This window comes from Notechis scutatus, chromosome 1 (assembly GCF_049901735.1).
Source record: "Notechis scutatus isolate UNSWTSFEM ecotype Mainland chromosome 1, rNotScu1.2, whole genome shotgun sequence".
Taxonomy (NCBI): Eukaryota; Metazoa; Chordata; class Lepidosauria; order Squamata; family Elapidae; genus Notechis; species Notechis scutatus.
This window is the reverse complement of record NC_142009.1, coordinates 222,024,158-222,045,331: the sequence shown is the minus strand read 5'-3', so window position 1 is coordinate 222,045,331 and position 21,174 is coordinate 222,024,158. Positions and strand designations below refer to the sequence as shown.

The following is a 21,174-nucleotide window of genomic DNA, read 5'->3' as shown; positions in this document are numbered from 1 at the left end:
TACTGCAAATTCGTCCGTCTCCTCCTCCTCCTCCCCCCGTGGTGACGTCACGGAGGAGGAGCAATCGGATTCGCTCTCTTCTGCTCCGGAAGCGGTGGGGCTAACGGGAGACGCTCACGGGCTGGGGGGCTGCGTCGCCTGGAGCTCCTCAGAGATGGGCAAGAAGGAGCGAGGTAGGTCGTTGGCGCTTTCTCGGGAGGCTTCGTCTCCTTAGACTTGGAAGCTGTTTGGCTTCTGTCCGTGGAGCCAGTCTCGTCTTCGGGACGTTGTTTCTTCGACGGGGAAAGTTCTTCAAGACCTGGCGCCATTGCTTTTCCCTCCCTGCCTTGGTCATGCCTAACGCCGGTTCTCTTATGCTTACAAAACGTAACGCCCAGCTGATAGCTTTGTGGCGGTGATGCCTTTGACCACAATCAGCACGTCCTGGTGTCTGATAAATCGGTGCTTCACGTACTCGGCTTATTATCTCGTTAAAGCAAGACGTCGTTTTTGTACAGTATAGTCTCTCTCCCCCTCTCCTTTTGCTATATTTTGTAAGTGCAACATTTCCCATAGAAAAATTTCATATGCAGAATATATATAACTCTGAGTATCATGGCAAGTCCTTTAATAAGATTTAAGATGCGGTATCTCTTGGGATGGTTTTTATTTTCTCTATTTAGAAAAAAACAACACATCGGATTAGTAAAACTAACTGTGCCTTAATCTAAAGGAAAGCTGGCAATAATTTGTATAGCTGTCTGCTTACTCCTTGAATATAGGAAGTGGGAAGAAGCCTTGGAACTGCTAAAGCAATCTTTGGCAGGCTGTTTACCTTAAATGATAGCTATATACCTATAGAAAGTATATACTTCTGAAACCAGTAAAACTATGCTGACATTCATGGTTCCCTCAAAGTTTTGCATGGCACCATTTGTGTTTTCATGTCGCTGAAGGAAAAAACTGCATGTGTGTTTACGGTTGGGTTTCCAGATAAGAAGAAATCGAAAAAACGCCACTATGAGGAAGAAGAGGAAGAAGAATATGACCTTACAGGCAAAGAGTCCCAAGAAGCAGTTCCGTCAGCTGCAGGGAAGCAAGTGGAAGATTCTGGGACCAAAGTTGATGAATATGGTGCAAAAGACTACAGGAACCAGATGCCACTCAAAGCTGATCATTCCTCACGACCATTGTGGGTGGTAAGTCTTTTTAGATGCATTACTTTTCAAAAAAAAAAGTTTTGTTCAAAGAAAGGAAACATAGTTTATTGTTTCCTAGTCTTATCGCTTCTACATGTGGACCTGTCAGCTGGCATATAAATAGTATCTCCACACCTGTTTGATTCATGTGCTGAATAAGACCCAAGTTCTCTATGTATTTCACATTATACATATTCATCTATTTTAAAGGAGCTGGAAGGAATATTTGTTGTAACTTAGGCCCTTCTATTATGATGAGATGCCTGCTTCTTTGTGATTTGTATGGTGGGGGATGTGGGGGGGAGAGAGGGGATTAATAACAAAAAAGCACCCATGCAGGCAGAAGGAATACTTTTGCTCTGTGGATGAATTTTCTGGGATGTTACATCAAACTTTTTATTCATTCTTTGGGTAATTTTATGAAAAATATCACTGTCCTCTCCAGATGGTTTGGAGATGCATCTTTTTAATGACTGGGTTCAAGAATCTTGCCACCTCAGCCAGCATAACCAACCAATAATGAGAGATGCCGCGAGTTGTAACTTGATAATATCTAAAAGGCCACATGTCCCCTCACCTCTCCACTAAAACAGAAATACAAATACATTCACAACATTGAATTGATTAGGGTGAAATTCTTTTCCTTGCCTCATACTTAACAGCTTTGGTACATGTAGTTATTTTGGTCATCTTCACAGTTTTTGTCTCTTCTCTAGGCTCCTGATGGCCATGTCTTCTTAGAAGCCTTTTCACCTGTCTACAAGTATGCCCAGGATTTTCTTGTGGCTATTGCTGAGCCAGTTTGTCGACCTACTCACGTCCATGAATATAAACTGACTGCTTATTCCCTGTATGCTGCTGTCAGTGTGGGTTTGCAAACCAGCGATATCACTGAATATCTACAAAAGCTGAGTAAAACTGGTGTGCCCGATGGAATCATTCAGTTTATTAAGGTACACTCATTCATTATCTAATTGTATGTTCAGGATATAAAGGGCTGGATGCTGGGGGTGGGTGGGAAACATAATAAGAGGTACTGCCTTTGTTACAGAGCTTCATGGCATGAATTATTTTGGAAATTAAAAGAGAAATATGCCATATACTTTAGTATTTGCATTTGATCATTTACTTCAGCATAATTAAGGGAGACAAAAAAACCTGGGATGCAACCAGAGAAAGATTGATTCAAGATAGATGTAAATGACAGAAACAGCTTGTTTTTTTTTTTCATGGTAATAAACCAATTCTCCCACCTGCTGTTATGGAACACAGCCAGGAGTTTACAAGGATCATATTATGAAAACAAACTTTTGACCATTTATGACCTTCCAAATATTTTCTTTAACCCTGATAATACCCTCTAGAAGAACACTGTGAATCCTGTTCATTGCACAATAAATGTTCTTTTTCTTTGGCAATAGATTTTAAAATTCGTGCACAGGTAGCAAAACCTGCTTTAGAGAGTTGTTATGATGAGTTTTGCTAAATTAGCCTTTCCAACTTTTGGGTCTCCAGAAGTATTATAGCACCAATTGTCCCCATCTGGGTGATAGTCATTTTGATATAATGCATTTAAAGAATGCTAAGTTGGGGGGAAGTATATGAAATCGTATGGTCTAAATATTCAGGGTATTTTTTATGAATTGCAGCCAAACCTTTAGTTTTGATTTCCTTTTCTTGTGGAATAGCTTGCTGAAAGTTTTCTGTTGTCACCTAATTCTATGTGTAATACAAATATATTTTATGCATCTATTTCTAATTAATATTATTATTTTGTAGCTATGTACTGTTAGTTATGGAAAGGTGAAGCTGGTCCTGAAGCATAACAGGTAAAGAATTACTTGCATGATTTTTTCCCCTGAGTTATGGAGTATGGCATTTTCAAATGTGTGTCATGTTATTAGTTTTGGCTTTGATACTATCTCAGTTAACAATCTTGGTTTTTCATAAGTTGTTTACTGGATTAGATCAGAACTATATGCAAATATAGCTTGTTAAAGTAAGAGCAACTTTTTGAGGGCCAATGTCTACACAAACAGGAGTAAAATAGAATCAGATAGATAGGGTCCAAACAAACAAATATGTGAACTGGTTGCAGAAAAAAACAAAGGAACTAAAACCAAAATGCAACAAATCCAAATAACAGAATAACTAAAGCTAACCAGTGTACACTCATTCAAATTGTGACTTGTGTAGTTTCTGACTTATGAATGTGGTCATTGTCTCTAAGGATTATGGTCAGATATAAATTCTTTGTGTTTCTCCAGCTGCATAGCACATTACCTGAATAAATTGCAAAAACCTACAGGAACTCATGTTTCTAAAACGGAAGATGTTAAAATGGTAAAAATTTATAACATTTGTGGAATTAATTATTTGTATAATTCTCCCCCCCCCCCCCTTTTTTTTTTAATACTTGCTAGGTATTTTGTAGAAAGCACCCACCCTGAAGTCATTCAGCAACTTCTTCAGGACCAAGTTATTAGGGAGTGTCGCCTGAGAAATGCAGAGGGGGAAGAAACTGAACTCATAACAGAAACATTCAAGAGCAAATCTGCAGTATGTTGAGATTATGGTCCATGCCTTTATGTAGTGTGGGAGCTATTTGCTTTACTCTAACTATAGCTGAACAATTATGTAAAAACTTTATAAGAATTCCTTTTCAGTATGGTTAATATGCCACATACATTTGTGTCTGTTGTCACTACTATTAATCCTTAGGGAGGGGTTGCTTTATTTACAGTTTATTGTATCTGTACAGTCTGCTTTCATACATTGTTTAAGTGTTGTTTTCCTATCCCAATGATAAAATGAGCTTCTATCTGGCCTCATTTTCCTCTGCTCCATTGAGAAATCTATCTGCTTTAGATTTCAAAGTCTGGTGAAAATAGCGGGCCATCAACTTCTCAAGGGGCAGACGGTCAGAATAAACCAGATGTTCCTGCTGACTTATTTGAATTTTATGAACAAATGGATAAAGATGAAGAAGAGGAAGAGGAAACTCAAACTGTATCTTTTGAAGTGAAGCAGGTAAATATATGAATTTACTTATACCTTACTATCCTAATAAAAGCATATGGAATATGAACTTATACAATAAAAACATCTTATTTTTGATGTGAGATGTCAGACAATTTAAATCTTTTATTTCCTTAAGTACTTTTGTATCTCTGTGCCTAGCCCTCCTTCAAATTTACACTTCAGTTTACAGCTAAATCCAGTCTTAGTAGTGCTGTATAACGACAACATTGTCCATTAAAGGAATCAATCCCAAACACTCTAGTTTCTGTGGTGATGTGAAAATTGAAGGCTCATCTATGGAATGGAGTAAAAGCATGTTTACATAATTTGTTTCTGTTTAGCAAAATATATTTATTCCTGTGGTTTTAATATGCTGATTCTAAGCAGCTTAGAAAATACAATATAACTAGGTGAAGTTCCTTGGCAAATTACTTATCCCTGAATGAGTGTGGATAGCATATATTGGCAGAGTTCTCCAGATAAGGAAAGACCATGAGAATCCCATCTCTACTCCCCCAACTGCTCTTTGTCAGTAGACAGCAGGGATTGAGGTTTTTGTGGTCAACTTGTGAGTTGAGCAGCTGGAAGTGAGGGACTTCAGTTAGGCTCATAATTGCATTGCAATCTTCATTTTGTTTAACACTATTGGATGTAGTCAATTTATAGTTAGATCTTCTGATTAGAAGGATAGGACAAAAGCAGTTGGTGAGTCAACACTCTTTCTGGATTAAATAAGGAGGAAAAAAAACTTTGAAAGGAATTAAATCTCTAGCAAAAAGCGTAAAAATGATTAAATCCATAAGGGGGGCAGTAAATTTTGAATATTTTTTTTTAGCAAAAGTGGTTTTCAAATATTGGAACTCAGGCAGATGGATTGGACTTTTGTGTGAATTTTGTTTTAATATTAAAGAATGTAGATAGTTGGTAGATTTTTACAAAAAAACTATAATACTGGTATCCCTCAACTAATGACCACTTGTATAGTGGACCATTCAAAGTTCTGATAGACCCTAAAAATCTGACTTCTGACCCAGTTTCAAAGTTCTAATTTCCACCCCCACACCCTCTGTGGTCACATGATCACATTTGGGGCACTCAGCAACCAGCCTGGATTTTTGGATGTTTGCAGTGCCCCACAGACATGTGACCATGAATTACAAATTTTTACCAGAAACTAGTGTTTACTTAGTTTCCAACAACAAATGTCCCATAGCAAACAATGTGTTTGTTTAATGACCATAGCATTTGCTTTATGACTGCCATCTTTGTCACTGTTGGTGAGAATTTGTGATAAAGGTGAATATTTTACCTCGAATGATGCTTGTGTTTTAGCAGTTCCTAACATTTGTGGTTTGGTGGCCTGGTTTGGTGGAGAGAAGAACTGGGCTACGCTAGTGACATTGCGGCGCACATGTATGCCCACATCTCCACTTGCAAGAGTGGTGGGCTGGTGCACCCACACGTGTGCATTGCCCCACTGACTCACCTCTCACGCGGACTGGTTCTATTACTACCTATTTTGGCAATTGATGTGTCATTTAAATCACTGGTTGCCAACCAGTGGGTTGGGGACCTCTGGTGGTCCGCAGAGAAAAATTTTGTGGTCCGCAGAGAAATGGCACCCCCAAAGCACCACCCACAGCAATTAATCCAGGCTGCGTGGGAACCGCCCACATGGCCTGCGGGAACACAAGGCTTGCATCGCATTGCAAACAACACAGGGTAGTGAGGGGAGGGGAAAAGGGTGGAGGGGGGAATTTGCCCCACATACCCCATGCACCTCACCTGGCCACCATGCTGCTTCTTTCTGCTTCTTTCTTCTCCTGCTTTTGGCTGCACGCAAGGAAAGCAGCAAAAGTCTGTCCTTCTCTCCCCCAAACTCTGCCAGAAATGAGTCTTTGGGACCCTGCAAGGCATCCTGCTCCAAGAGGCTGCGCTGGCAAAGACTCATTTCTTGTGGAGTTTGGAGGAGAGAAAAAAAGACTTCTGCTGCTTTCCTTGTGTGCAGCCAAAAGCCCCCACTCTCTCTGTTTTCTCCTGAGAACGGAGCTGAAGATGATATCCTGTGAATTTTCCTGCAGACTTTTTTTTGGGGATTTCCCCAGGGTCTCTGGTCCGTGGGATTTAAAATTATGAGTTTGGTGGTCCCTGAGGTCCAAAAGGTTGGCAACCCCTGATTTAAACAGTGACAAAAGGATATATACTGTATTTAAGCTCTGCCAATTTCTGCTAAAGTCCAGGTTTCCTCGATTTGAAATTGTATTTCACAGCTTATTGTTTGGTTTGGATGAAAGAGTAAATGCTGCTGACAAATAGAATACTTTTATAGTTAGAAGAAGATGACCCAAGATGTGGATGGCATCGATATATGTGTGACATTATAAAGTCAAGATTTATGTCAAGGAATATATGATAAAGTGGGTTAAAAATTTTGGTTATAATAGGCAGATGAGAAATATGTGATTGAAAAAAATTGAAATTTATACTGTTATATTGAGTTATAATCTTAAAGATAATTTTTATAAAATGATATACTATTGACATAACATCAGAAAAATTAGTTAGAATGCATAAAAGCACTTTAAATTTATGTTGGTAATGTGAACAGGAAATGTCATTATATGATGGATGTAGAAATAGCTCGAAAATTTTGGGTTCAAATGCATACATTGATTTAGAGGATTTTAAAGATTAATATACAACTAAAACCAGAACTTTTCTTCTTGGGATCGATGAATAAATAGTTGGAAAAAAGTCATGGAATATTGTTTTTAAATATGATAACTGCAGCAAAGTATGTGCAAAGATGGACAGATTTGGCAATATCTATGATGAGAATTATTGATGAAGATAGTAGAATGGTCAAATTGACTTGTTTGGAAATCCCTTGACTTTTTGCATAAAAAAGAAAAAATAAACTTATGATTTATTGTTTTGATGATTAGTTAGGATGGAATGGAGAAAGAAGAAAGTCATAATATAGAGGGAAAGGTCAATTTATAATTGTGCTTAAATTACTGTAAAGAAGATTGGAAACCGCTTTATATCCTTATTTTTCTACTATGTTTGCATCTTTCTTATTCTGTAGTTTGTATTAGTCCTATTCTTTAAAAATTTCAATAACATTTACAAACACATAAAATACAGTGTGGCTTTTACATACACAATTTGTAGGTAACTTTAATAGGAAATTAAAGGAAGAAATCCTTGACTTTTTCTGTGATACTAGTCTCCTTCCTGATTGCTTCCATTGCTTCCATTAAAACATCATAGAAAATTCATAGGTATGAATATGAACAGCCATGGTGGTGCAGTGGTTAGACTGCAGTTCTACAGGGTACTTCTGCTGCCTGCCAGCTGCCTGCAATCTGGCAGTTTGAATCTCACTGGCTCAAGGTTGACTCAGCCTTCTATCCTTCCGAGGTGTGTAAAATGAAGAGCCAGATTATTGTGAGCAATATGCTGACACTGTAAACCACTTAGAGAAGGGTGTATAAGTCTAATTGCTATTGCTATTGCTATCTGCTCCACCACGAGTTCTAGATATTCAGCATTCCTATAGGACTTCAACAGACACCACTTTGCATTACATCCTCTGTTCTTAAGATGTGAAGCCATAATAATAAAGTGTTTCTTCCCACATAGTCACTATAGGAACATCTATTATACATATAAGCACTGAACATGATAGACGCTATACGGCAATTCAACCAAATTAACAATTTCAAATTAAGAGGGTGTAGAACTTTTTATATCAGTACAATACATAAATATATTTGCTTAAATATTTGTAAAGCATTTCTTTTGTGACTCATGAAATCTTTTCAAGAGTATGGGGAATGTTTCTGGATTTGTGACTGATGATCCATTGCTCTAATGTGTGTGTGTTAGAAGAAAGTTAAAGTGCAACTTGATACCTCAAACTTTATGGAAAAAATTCAGTATTTTCCTATAGCTTTAAATGAATAACAGATCAGAAGAACTGCAAAAGACCCTCCTACCTTTTTGTTTCCATTTCTAGGAAATGATTGAAGAGCTTCAGAAGCGTTGCATTCATCTGGAGTACCCTCTGCTTGCTGAATATGATTTTAGAAATGATTCTGTGAATCCAGATATTAACATAGACTTGAAACCCACAGCTGTTCTCCGACCATACCAGGAGAAGAGTTTGAGGAAAATGTTTGGGAATGGTCGTGCTAGATCTGGGGTTATTGTCTTGCCTTGTGGTGAGTGGACTCTGCTGATATTGAATGTTTTTTTTTAAATTACCTGACAGATTAGATTCTGAGAGAATACTGGTAAAAGTAACATTTATTTTGTGGGATATCCATATTTATTTCTTCCTCTTGCACTCTGAGAATCTCGTACAGATTTCTGTACAGTTTATACATAGTTTATAATTAGTTTCAGCAACAGTGTGGTATGAGTTGCTTTCAGACCATGTTGGTGTCTTTCTTTTTTTATAGGGACCAGGTTAGAGTTTTCAAAGCTCTTTTAAGAGGGACATATTTGGCTCAATATTCTATTATTTATTCTCTGGATAGTAATACATTCCATGCAAAGTTTTGACAAATTTTTGTTTCATTCACTACAGGTGCTGGCAAGTCGCTTGTAGGTGTAACAGCAGCTTGCACTGTCCGTAAGCGGTGCCTTGTACTGGGTAATTCCGCTGTCTCAGTGGAGCAGTGGAAAGCCCAGTTCAAGATGTGGTCTACCATTGACGATAGCCAAATCTGCCGATTTACTTCTGATGCCAAAGACAAGCCAATTGGCTGTTCTATAGCTATCAGCACCTATTCCATGTTGGGGCACACAACGAAGAGGTCATGGGAAGCAGAGAGGGTGATGGAATGGTTGAAGAGCCAAGAATGGGGTCTGATGATCCTTGATGAAGTGCATACCATACCTGGTAAAGACCCTCTTAAAGGCTATTGCTTTTGCCCCAGCCCAGGTTTCATAACTGAATTATAGGAACCCTGATTATTTTGAAATACGTTGACAATACTGCTTTGTAAAAAGTAGTATACATTTATAATGAATCTAATGTAAAATGAAACAGTAACAATAGCATGAATGCTGCAGTTTGATGCATTTTTAAGCATCAAAAATACATCTTTTATTGTACTTAATGATAATTGCTGCAGTTTTTTATTTTTTGGTGGAGAATAAAAAAAATCCCAGTATGGTTTAAACCTAGTGCATGGATTTAGATATTAGCCAACTTAGCAATGATTTGCCTGAATTGATACTGTTTAATTTAATTTCTGTAGATTTAATTTGTGAAATGAGTTGGATGAAGAATACTGTTAAGTTGTTGCTACAAAACTGATGCATATAGATTATATGCATGGAAATCCATTAAACACATCTAACTTTAATGTAAGATTCTAATTCAGTATGATTCTCAAATGGTTCTTCATTTAATATCACTTATGGCATGAAAAATTAACATAGTGTTATATTTTTTAAATACTTCTCAGACAGGATCTCATTCCTTTTTGCACAATTCTTTCAGCAAAAATGTTCAGGCATGTGCTCACTATCGTTCAGGCCCATTGCAAGCTTGGATTAACAGCCACTCTTGTGGTTCTTCATTTAATATCACTTATGGCATGAAAAATTAACATAGTGTTATATTTTTAAAATATTTCTCAGACAGGATCTCATTCCTTTTTGCACAATTCTTTCAGCAAAAATGTTCAGGCGTGTGCTCACTATTGTTCAGGCCCATTGCAAGCTTGGATTAACAGCCACTCTTGTCCGAGAAGATGACAAAATTGTAGACCTGAATTTCCTGATTGGGCCTAAACTCTATGAAGCCAATTGGATGGAATTGCAAAATAGTGGTTATATTGCTAAAGTCCAGTGTGCTGAGGTAAGGAATGTTTTGCTCAGTGCTAGCTGTGCTACAGAGACTTCAGCAAATATATTCTCCAGCAGCAATATTTTCCTCAGTTAACTTACAATTGGGGTATAAAACTCTGGATCATTTGATACTGGAACTAAAATTTCTGCATGTGCCTTGTTTTAGAAATCCTGGCTTGATTTGTCTTCATGTTGTTTTTTATAATTTCAGTCTTCTTGTTTCCCTGTTGCAGTTCATTACTCCATAATTCACACTTTCCCTGAATCTTCTATCTGAGGGAAAAATCTTCAACAGGGAAAAGAAACATCTTTTCTTTAGTCAGTTGCTGCTAGGGATAGAATCAGAAGTTGATAATAGTTCTATATGGGTTTTTAAATAATCAGAAATGTTTTTTTTAATAAGGCTGCAAATATCTGCCCTTGTCTTATCTTTCCTGCTAGCATAAATACTTTCTTCTTATCATACAGGGTAATCTTGTAAACTTTTATCCCTGTCACATTTCTGATGTAAACTTATTGAGCTATTCTTAATACAGCCTGTACTTTATTGGTTATAATTGTAGGTTTGGTGTCCAATGTCTCCTGAATTCTACAGAGAATATGTAGCTATTAAAACAAAGAAGCGGATATTGCTCTATACCATGAACCCAAACAAATTTAGGGCTTGCCAGTTCCTGATTAAATTCCATGAACGAAGGAATGATAAGATCATAGTCTTTGCTGACAATGTGTTTGCTTTGAAGGAGTATGCTGTTAGACTGGGCAAGTAAGTATTAATGAATTATAGATATTTGTGTGTTTAATAAATATCAGAAGCAAAAAAAGACTTCTTCCAGGTTTGTGACTTTGCATATTAAATCCTTAAAATCAATAGTACTACTTATTACTTTTTATATATTCATTTGCATGAACTTACAGGAGTTAATTGTCAACCAGGGACAAAAAAAGTTAGAAAGAATTCTTGACAGATAAGCTACAGTGCTTCTTGAGGTTGCTTCAGAAATGATAAAATTTTCTCATTGGTAGAATTCCTCAATAAGAAAATAACAACAGAAGCAAGTTACAGGAGGCTCTTGCACTCAATTATCAACAATCTATTTACATATAAGTACAAATGCGTAATTTTTTTGCAAGCAAAGGGATATATACTGGCCCTTTGAAGTGTTAAGGACTGCATTCCAGAAAGGGGCAGTAATTGGACAAATCTATATCCTCAGGCAATTTCCTTTTTTGCCCCAATAAGTAATGAGAATTCTGTGGCTACTTTTGGAAGGTCTCCAAAGGTCACAACTAAGGGATCCATGCACCTCATATACTTTCCTGATCTTCCAAATTGTAATATATAATATCTTTGCATCGTATATGCAGTAGGAATATTTCACTGTTGAGAAATTTATGAAAAGGTCTCTAAAGCTGTTTTATGATAATGTGATAATGTAAATTCAATCTAAATTCAATCTTGATAATGGGGACATTAACTTAAAACACTGCAATACGAATAGGCTTTTAAGAATCTCTTGGTTTTGTTGTTGTGTAAGGGGACAGCAGAGGATGAGATGTTAGATAGTATCAACACAGTGAACAAGAATTTAGGCCCATTGCAGGAGATAGTGGAGGAAGGGCATGCTATTTGTCCATGGGATCACAAAAAGTTGAACATGACTTAGTGACTGAAGAACAAATAATTATTTTCTGATTGAGAAGAACATTAAATAATAAGTTGATGCAATAATTTACCATGTAAGATTGTAAGGCATCCTCGGTGCTCTCTGAGCTTGCTTGTTTTCTTGCGAGATGTTTCATTACCCAAACTAGGTAACATCATCAGTGCTGGTCACAATTTGCCATGTGTTATTCAGCATTTTAAAGACCAATGCCACATAATTCAATTTAACTAGTTAGCATTTGAAAAACCTATACAGCAGAAGAGCAAGGTACTTTCACTGCCAGAATAGTTTGCAGTTGCAGTATTTAAATCCATTATTCAAGTCTAGCATCAGAGGCAGAATATACATTCAAGATAGAAACTCGAAGGAAAAATGCTACAGTATGATTGTTTTATGTAGTAATGTGTTTTTTGTTTCTTTTAAATAGTAGTTGCTGTTGTAACAAGAACATTTTGGTTGTTACTTGTTAGATTGATTTTCTTATGTTTCCTCCAGTACCAGAGGCAGCACATATATATTTTCCCTGTCAGTTTTTTCTTCCAAATTTTTCTGCAACAATATCTATGTCAAGTGGGTTGGGATGAAAGAGAACCACCAACCCAAACTCAGTTAATGAGCTTTTATCAGTGAGCTAAAATTTGAACCTAAATCTCCTAAGGTGGCTTTGTATTCTGGAATAATTTTCAAAGCCTTCTTTGAGCATATTTTAAATTATTTCATTAATATTGTAGCATATTTCCATGGAAGTTTCAGAGAGACCATCAGTTCTCAGCTTATGATTTATTTTCAAGCTTATATTCATGTATATTAAGTTTTCTTTCTTTTTCTTTGCTTTCTCTTCTATTGGATATTTATATATTTCAAATTTGATGCATGTTTTTAAACATGTTTACTTTGAATTGTGTTAGCTTCTTATTTTATTTCAATATATCATATGAACTTATCAGACATCTTAGATTGTATCTTTGATTGAATACTTCCACCTTGCTCTGGTAGCATCTATTTATGTTGCCGCAAAAGATATGTTGATTGTTAATTTTCGCTGTAGCTCTCAGTGAACTATTTTGAGACCAGAACAATTTAATTCAAAAGTGCAATTTATATGTGATCAGATATAAGGGGAAAGGGGAAAGAAGAACACAGCTGTTAAGTACAAGTTCACTGGTTCAGCTGAAGAAAATACCTTTTTTATTTTAACAGCTGCTTCTCTCCTTTCATGTAGGATTAGTAGATATATTCCGCCCACTGATCTGTTGAGTCATGAGGCACACATCAAGAACATAACATTTTACAACTGTCAGGATTTATTTCTGTGGCCGGAGGGGTGTCTGACAGAATGAATTTGTCTCCAAATGAGTGGGACTAATTCAGTGAACTAAAAATAAACAAGAGAGAAAAATGCTACAAAAAAAGGAAAGTTCTTCTATAAAAGTAGTTTAATTACATAGTGAAAGCATATTGCTGTGGTTTTTTATCTTTTTAATCATAATATAATAGATTGTATAATGTACCTGAATCCAGGAAGTAAAATATAACTATTTGATCCTTTATATGTATGCATATTGTCTCTTTTAGACCTTACATTTATGGGCCTACAGCACAGGGGGAGAGAATGCAAATACTGCAGAATTTCAAACACAATCCCAAAATCAATACCATCTTTATCTCCAAGGTAATCCATGCTGCTCTGTTTGATATTGGACTACATTAGGTTCAGCACTCATTTTGAATAATCTGTAAATTATTTTTAATCTTTTTCATATTCATATGTTTTTCATTGTTGGCCACAAGCTAATGTGTCTTACTAAGATTTGGTTATCTACGTTATAGTTTGTTTCCTAAAGGGTGCTTATGCATTTACAGGTTGGTGATACATCTTTTGATCTGCCAGAAGCCAATGTTCTCATTCAGATTTCATCTCATGGGGGCTCTCGAAGACAGGAGGCTCAGAGGCTGGGGCGAGTCTTAAGAGCCAAAAAAGGTAAATTGAGTCTTGTGTTGCAAGATTCTGTAATTTTAATGGAACACTGAAGCATGAAAGTAATGTTATTTAGCTGGCTAAGCACATACAATTTTCTGTTGTCCTGTTTTGTCACTGTCAGCTCAAGGTCACAGGTTATGACAAAATTCAAAAGTAATTATAAAAAGCACTTCAATAGGAAGTCATTGCTCCTTTTCTCTTTCCTGCCTAATCATTCCTCCCAACACTTAATATTTTTAGTTTTTTAAAGATACAATGTAGTAGATCTTATGTTAAAGAGACTGGTTATTCTGATTGAACTTTGATGGCAGCTTTGCCAAAATTCTAATACCACTGTAGTATTATTTTACAATGGGATTAGGGATTGGACAAATATTCTTTCATGCCACACTACCCCAAAGGAAACAGTGTGATTGAGGTATTCCATTAGCAGCTTGACCAGCCAAAGTATAAATTTAGCAATAATGACATGAGTATGAGGTGTGTTTTTAAGACTAATGCATATAAGCGCTTTCTGCCTGTTTGCTAAAGGATTCCCAGGGGTTTTAGTGCAAAGTACTCCTGTCAGCAGTTAAATTACAACAAAGGGTAATTGTTGTAAAAACTTACTAGAACTTATAAAATGCATTTTTTGTATTCCACAAATTTCCAAATTAAGAACATTAAAATTATGCTAAGCAAACTGTATCTGATAAATTACATCCTTTCTATTCTTTAAAAATGGGCCCCCCAATTTGACATGTGAGTGTCAGCTTTATATATAGATACCTGGTTTGCTATCTTGGGGGCTTCCTTTTCCATCGAACTTTTTATAATTCTAAAGTATTATTTTAATGTAAGAAAAGTGAGACAATGTCTTCTATATCTTTTTTTCAAGGAGGCATTCTGGATTCAGATGGACACAATATATTTTATTTAAAAAAAAGTTGGAGGGGATGAGAGGCTGAAAAATGCTTTGTTTGGAAGTATGTCCACTTTACTAGAGAAATGATAGGATTTTCTGCTCAGGGTGAAGGCTGCTGCTCCTCTTCAGAGAGCAAAATTGCTGCAATACATTCTGCTATAGGTCATGTCCCAGATCAGCTGCATTTTGCATTAACAGAAAAAAAAACACAGCTGAGAAACGTTTGGGGTTTTCTTTTGCTAATCTATAAATTTAAATTTGAATATTGTTATCAGTATACTTAATTATAGCATGCTAGGAAGAAATTTTTGTAGTGTCGTAAAAATAATTCAGTAAAAGAGAAACACAGACAAACCACAGGCAATAAAACCTACTTTGAGATCAGAGGTTTATTTCATGAACAATTTGGAACATGAACAGCCATCATAACATAACAACATTTCAGTAAGATAATGCTTACTAACAACCCATTGCAATGAGGTCCACTGTCATGTCTGAGTCCAGCAAGGAATAAGCATGGCCAGTGGCCATGATCTGAGATAAAACCCCTTATATACTCTTTTTCTCTCATCTCTTCTGTTCCTCTGGAATCTTACCAGGATACTTCCTCATTTCACTGTGCCATCCTGTTGCTTGGCATTTATCTGAAAAACTCTTTGTCATCTGCACTTTTTGGTTCCATATTCTCGTAATGTCCCAGACAGTTATGTCCAAAATAGCCCCAAAACTGATTAATTTGCAACTATTAAGTATTACACAATGCAGATTATAAATTTTCCCTTAGTTTGCGCCTTTATCAAGCTTGCACTTTAATATACTGTCATATAAGAAGCAGTACAAACCAGGTACACAGCTAGGAAGCATAGGCACGGTAAAGAGTTAAGGGTTTCCTCTCACAGTAGACAAGAAAAAACCAACAAAACTTGTTTTTTCTTGAAATTTTTGATTTGCTTTGATGTGAGCTAATCTTCCATTGCTATTTTTTTCCCGTCAGGAATGATTGCAGAGGAATACAATGCCTTTTTTTATTCTTTGGTCTCTCAGGACACTCAAGAAATGGCATACTCTACGAAGCGTCAAAGGTTTCTAGTAGATCAGGGTTACAGCTTTAAGGTAATTCTGTTATTTGTAATTTGCAGAATTGAGAACAAAGAACAGGCTTTAATTTTTAAGTTCTAATGTTCAAATATTTGTTGTTTAAACTGTGTTCAAACTCCAGACTGGGCAGAGTTTGAGAGTACTGCAGTCTAAGCAATGTGCCACTAGAGGTCCAATATTTTTATTATAGTGGCTGAAAATTTAAATATTTTAAATTTATTATTTTAAGGGAAACAGCTGTTGCATTGTAATTATGTTTCTGCCTATAGGACAAATTGTATACAGGTAGTCCTCAACTTACAACAGTATGGTGTTTAGTGACTGTTTAAAGTTACAACAGCACTTTAAAATGTGACATGACCATTTTTCATAGTTACAACCTTTGTAGCAACCCCATGATCATATGATCAAAATTTAGATGCTTGGCAACTGGTTCATATTTATGACCATTGCTACGTTCCAAGGTCATATTTTGTGACCTCACAAGCAAAGTCAATGGGAAACCCAGCTTTATTTATTATTTATTTGTAAAATGTAATGGCCATCTTACCACAAGATATCTCTGGGCGGCTTATAGTTATAAATGCTATTAATTAAAACATAAAAAGTTAAAATTCCCCGACTGGCGCCCCAAGCCGACTGGCAGAGCCACATCTTTTGGCCCTTATGAAAAGATAGGGTTGGGGCTAACCTCACATCAGGGGGGACAAGATATTCCAGTGGGCAGGAGCAACAACAGCAAAGTCCCCGTTGTCCGCCCCCCGAACCCATCAGCCGGAATAATCAGGCTGATGGGACCTGCAGCATATCTTGTCTGCCAGCACAAATGGTACGGGCCATCCTAGTGGGTTGAGATGATCCCTCAAGTAGCATGGACCCATGCCATGAAGGGCTTTAAAAGTGATCACCAATACCTTGAATTACACCTGGAAGCAGACTAGTAACTGATGCAGCTCATGGAACAGTGGTCTCATAGAGGCCATTCTTGGAGCCCCCCAAACTACCCACACTGTCATACTTTGCACCAGGTGTAGCTTCCGAATATTCTTCAAGGGTAGCCCGATGTAGAGCACATTATAATAGTCCAGCTGTGAAATAACTAGGGACTAGATGACTGAAAGCAGAGAATCTTGGTCCAGGAAAGGCCGCAACTGGTGCACAACATGAAGTTGTGCGAAGGCTGTCTTAGCTGTGATTGCAGGAGTTGCAAGTCCAGAAGAACCCTCAAGTTGCGGATCGGGTCTTTCTGGGGCAGTGCCACCCCATCCAGAGTCAAAGATGACAAAGTCCTGGATCCCATTTGATCTTAACAGGGTTCAGTCGAAGCCTGATGTCCCCCATCCAGGCTCCCACAACCTCCAGAAAACACGAAAGGATGGTCACAGCATCACTTGGGTCACCAAGAGTGGAAATATAGAGTTGGTGTCATCAGCACACAGATTCACTTAACAACTGGACTACTAACTTATCAACTGCTGTGATATACTTAACGGTGGCAAGAAAGGTAGTAAAATGGGCCAAAACTCACTTAAATATATGTCTCACTTAACAACAGAAATTTTGGGCCCAACTGTGGTCGTAAGTCAAATATTATATTTATATACCAAAATTCTTTAGCTATATTAAGAAAAAATGGTTGTACCAAAAGAACTAAGAGATACACTTTACTAGTTTGTTATTTTATGTTATAGTTTTGGAATTTTTTAGGAATTTGATCCAAATAAGGAGATAGTACAAAAGGGCTGCATATTTAGATTCCACTTAGATTCTTAGTATAAACCTATACTGTGTTTTGAAGTACTGATGCCTCCTTTTTTTGGTGGTAAGATAATTAAATTTAAAAAAAACCTGTCCCTAAACTCCAAAGAGCCCTAAGTTTAGTGCATTTAATGTCTTCACAACAGCTGTTTTTAGGGCAAATGCATAAAATAAATATATTAGATGATAAGATTATACTCTTGTGGAAAAGTATAAAGTACTCTTGTGGTTTCTATTAGGACGCAAGGGCCCTATTTATAACTTGTATCTAGTGAATTACCCAGACAGTTCAGATTTATTTTATGCATAGTTAACTATTATCATACCAAAACCTGGAAGTCTACCATCTTTTCAAACTAATTAATATTAAAAGAAAATGCTCTTTAGAACTATAGCTCACTTCATCAGATGCCAAATTATTACTGTCTGTAAAGCTAGACACGCTCTGATAAAAATTGTATTATGATAAAAAATAGAATCTTTGATTATTTTGGATTTGTAGAATTCTCAAAAATTTGGACCTATAATACACAGTCAGTGAGATCATCAACATATTGAACACTTTTTTTCATTATTTTGCCATTATATAATCTGTTTCTAAAATCATGATGTTCCTGATTAGGTGCTTATTGAAATGAATATTTAAACTTTAAATTATAAAACACCTATAGGAAGAAAGTAAGTTTGCAGATAATTTATTTATGCATGTTAGATCATGGGCATTTTACAGCTCCTTGAATCAATGATCCATTGGCAAAAGGGGATTTTCTCAGAGTAACCCCGATAACACATACTGTTCTACCTTTTTCAGAATATGATGGCAGTATGTACAAGAAATGATAATATGCGTTCCCATAAGCAAATAGGAAATGGTCACCATAGGGGTAGATCTTACTTTCACACTTAAATGTACTTTAAGAAAGGCACTTAGATTGCCCATAAATCCATAAAATCTGGGGCTCATAGAGGATGATGTAGTGAAAGTGTAGTGATGTAGTGTAATCTTTCATTTTTTCCTTCATTTTAATCAGGGAAATAAAATCAAGGAAAAAAGTAACAAAATAACTAGTGTGCTGCAGCATTTGAAAAGCTGATAGTATGAACCATGCCCTAGAAGCAAATGCAGTATGAGCTAGTTTCCCACTAAAATCTTTCTCAACTTTTAAAATTTCCCAAATAAGACTCAGTATAGGCACTTTACCCTTGAGACCAAACAATAGTAAAGAATGGAATTGAATAATACTATCTCTTCCTGTTTCCAGGTAATTACTAAACTTGCAGGTATGGAAGAGGAAGAACTTATGTTTTCATCCAAAGAAGAGCAGCAGCAGCTCCTCCAAAAAGTTTTACAAGCTTCTGACCTGGATGCTGAGGAAGAGGTGGTTGCAGGAGAATATGGCTCAAAGTCATCTCAGGCAAGTAGTTATTATTATGTCAAGACCCCAGAGTCAGTATTGTAAGTTGGGCATCATTTAAATCACATAACGAAGAACATTTTATATTAGCAGGAAAACGAAATATAGTTCTCCAATAATCTTTTTACAATTGTACATTTATCACTCAAGGGAATGTTTTGGCTTATAGCCTAGGACTTTTCCCTGTCTGCTACAATGGCATTAATTCCCTTTCTCCTTCAGGTTTTCTGACAGTGTACCCAACACCACTATACAGGTGATCTTCAACTTATGACAGCCTTGGAATGGGTACTTTACAGCCCATGAAGTGCTTCTGGACATTGTAAAATGTATTTCAGGTGCTTGGCCACTGGCTCACATTTACAACTGGTTGCCAAGTGCCAATTGTATGAATGCTACTTGCAGCCTTTCCTGCCTGCTTCCCCAGAAAGCCAGTGGTGGAAGCCACCAGGGAAGGTTACAAGCAGAGGCGATAGAGGGGAGCTGAAATAATTCCATGGACTTCAAGAAAGAAGCTAAAATCTTCAAAATTTCAGTTCTATTTCTGCAGCTCACCAAAGGATTTCCCCTGTGTGTGGAGGAGAGAGAAAAATCCTTTGGCAGGCTGCAGGAACATTAGAAAAAAAGAGGATTACCTGCCTCAACTCAGTGCAGAGATTGCAGTTCTTGAACAAAGCAATCACATGGGCAATTTTTTAACCACCTTGTTCAATGGCTGAGGGCTATGGTTAGTGTTTCTTTTAAAATCCCAACTTTTGCTTCTGTAAAGTGTCACAGATAATACCATAGCTTATAAGATTCTGATCTTTCTTGGTATCTGAAATATCTTTTCCAAGTGCTAGTCTATGACATATTTCTTGACCGTTCTTTGCTGTTGATGAATGAGTCTAAATGACAAAAGCTGTCTGCCATTTCAACTTGTCAGTTGTTGTATCAAATGGCATTAGTTTGGTTTTCTTAATCTTAGTCATAATCTTAGCATTGAGTAGAAATGCTGCCAGCCTGTAGCACTCCTAATTATTTAAAATTCAGATTAATTTCATTTTTGTAACCTGAATTGTTTCATAATTATTCTAGTCTAAACCATACAAAGGTTTTCTCCTGAAGTCTTCCAAAATAACATGGAAAGCAGCATACCAAGAAAAAATGTGTAGAATTCCCTTCCCTTCTTTCAGCCTGTTTATCACTAGCCCTCTTTTGCACCAAAACTTTTCCATTTCATAAATTAAACTTTGTTGTCTATACTAATTTGGTTGTTTAGGAATATATTTTGTTCCTAAAATGATTTATAAAGTGATTTATCCTAGCTGCCCATGCTCCAATGACATTTTATCTGTGACTTTTATGCAAAAGTACTTAGCTGTGAGCGCCTGTTTATTGTAACCTGAATTTTTGCATGAAAAAGGCTGTAGTCTTATTGATAAAGAAGGTATGATGTCCTTTAAAATGTCATTTGAAATTATTCTATATGTCTTTTTATATGTCTCTTAATTCTTTTTATACGTCTTTTAATTTTTGATTGGGAGCAGCCCAAAGTTGGTTCAGTTGGTTGAAATATAAATGTATATAAATAAATGCTTTAAATAAGTAAATAAAATTAATTTTTTATGTTCTTTTCTAGATATCCCGACATTATGGCACAATGAGTTCCATGTCTGGAGCAGATGATACAGTTTACATGGAATATCAAACCTCACGAAGCAAGGCATCTTCAAATAAACATATTCACCCACTTTTTAAACGCTTTAGGAAATAAGGAAAATGCATTATATCGCTTACTAGAAAAAGAAATGTTAAAATTGCATATTATTTCATAATTAAGGAAATGGAATAAGCAATTTGCTCACAACTAAAGATAATCATTTCAGTATTCTATATTCTGGGAATACTATTAACTTTATTTTTATTTAATAGTTTCAGAGATTCTTAAAAATATTTGTGAATGTGTTTTATATTTATATTTGTAGTAAGAAGATCATAAAAGTATGCAAATACCTGAAAGCACTGAATAAAAATACTCTATATTAAAAGACTCTCATCTCCCTATCCCTGATTTATTCTGGTGTCTTAAATTATACTGTATAGTGGTTTAACCTAGCTGTTGGGGCTGGGAGGTAGGAAAAGTATAAAGCTGAGAAAATGTTATTGGAAAGAGTTGTTGGAAAGACTAGTGATGAAAAAAGGGTAGAAATATTTAATCACAAGCAGACATCTGCTAAGGATACTTGGCTGCTATTCTTCATCCTTCAGAAAAAATTCAGATACTTGTACTAGGATTAAGGTTTAT

General features: G+C 36.3%; 1 protein-coding gene across 2 annotated transcripts; it reads left to right on the top strand.

Moving 5' to 3' along the window:
- The first annotated feature begins 37 nt into the window (after positions 1-37).
- ERCC3 (ERCC excision repair 3, TFIIH core complex helicase subunit) lies at positions 38-20,919 on the top strand. Of its 2 annotated transcripts, XM_026665497.2 has the most exons (15): positions 38-173; positions 973-1,178; positions 1,895-2,131; positions 2,958-3,007; positions 3,602-3,737; positions 4,047-4,208; positions 8,221-8,425; positions 8,794-9,108; positions 9,890-10,074; positions 10,628-10,830; positions 13,307-13,403; positions 13,595-13,712; positions 15,611-15,729; positions 18,735-18,887; positions 20,509-20,919. In XM_026665497.2, exons 1-15 carry the CDS (start codon positions 155-157, stop codon positions 20,641-20,643), a joined length of 2,340 nt encoding a protein of 779 aa, XP_026521282.2. In that variant the 5' UTR covers positions 38-154; the 3' UTR covers positions 20,644-20,919. The 2 variants fall into 2 exon arrangements, with proteins under 2 accessions (XP_026521282.2, XP_026521283.2); XM_026665498.2 differs by lacking the exon at positions 20,509-20,919 and having other exon boundaries at positions 63-173; positions 13,595-13,711; positions 15,609-15,729; positions 18,735-18,874.
- The last annotated feature ends 255 nt before the right edge of the window (positions 20,920-21,174 follow it).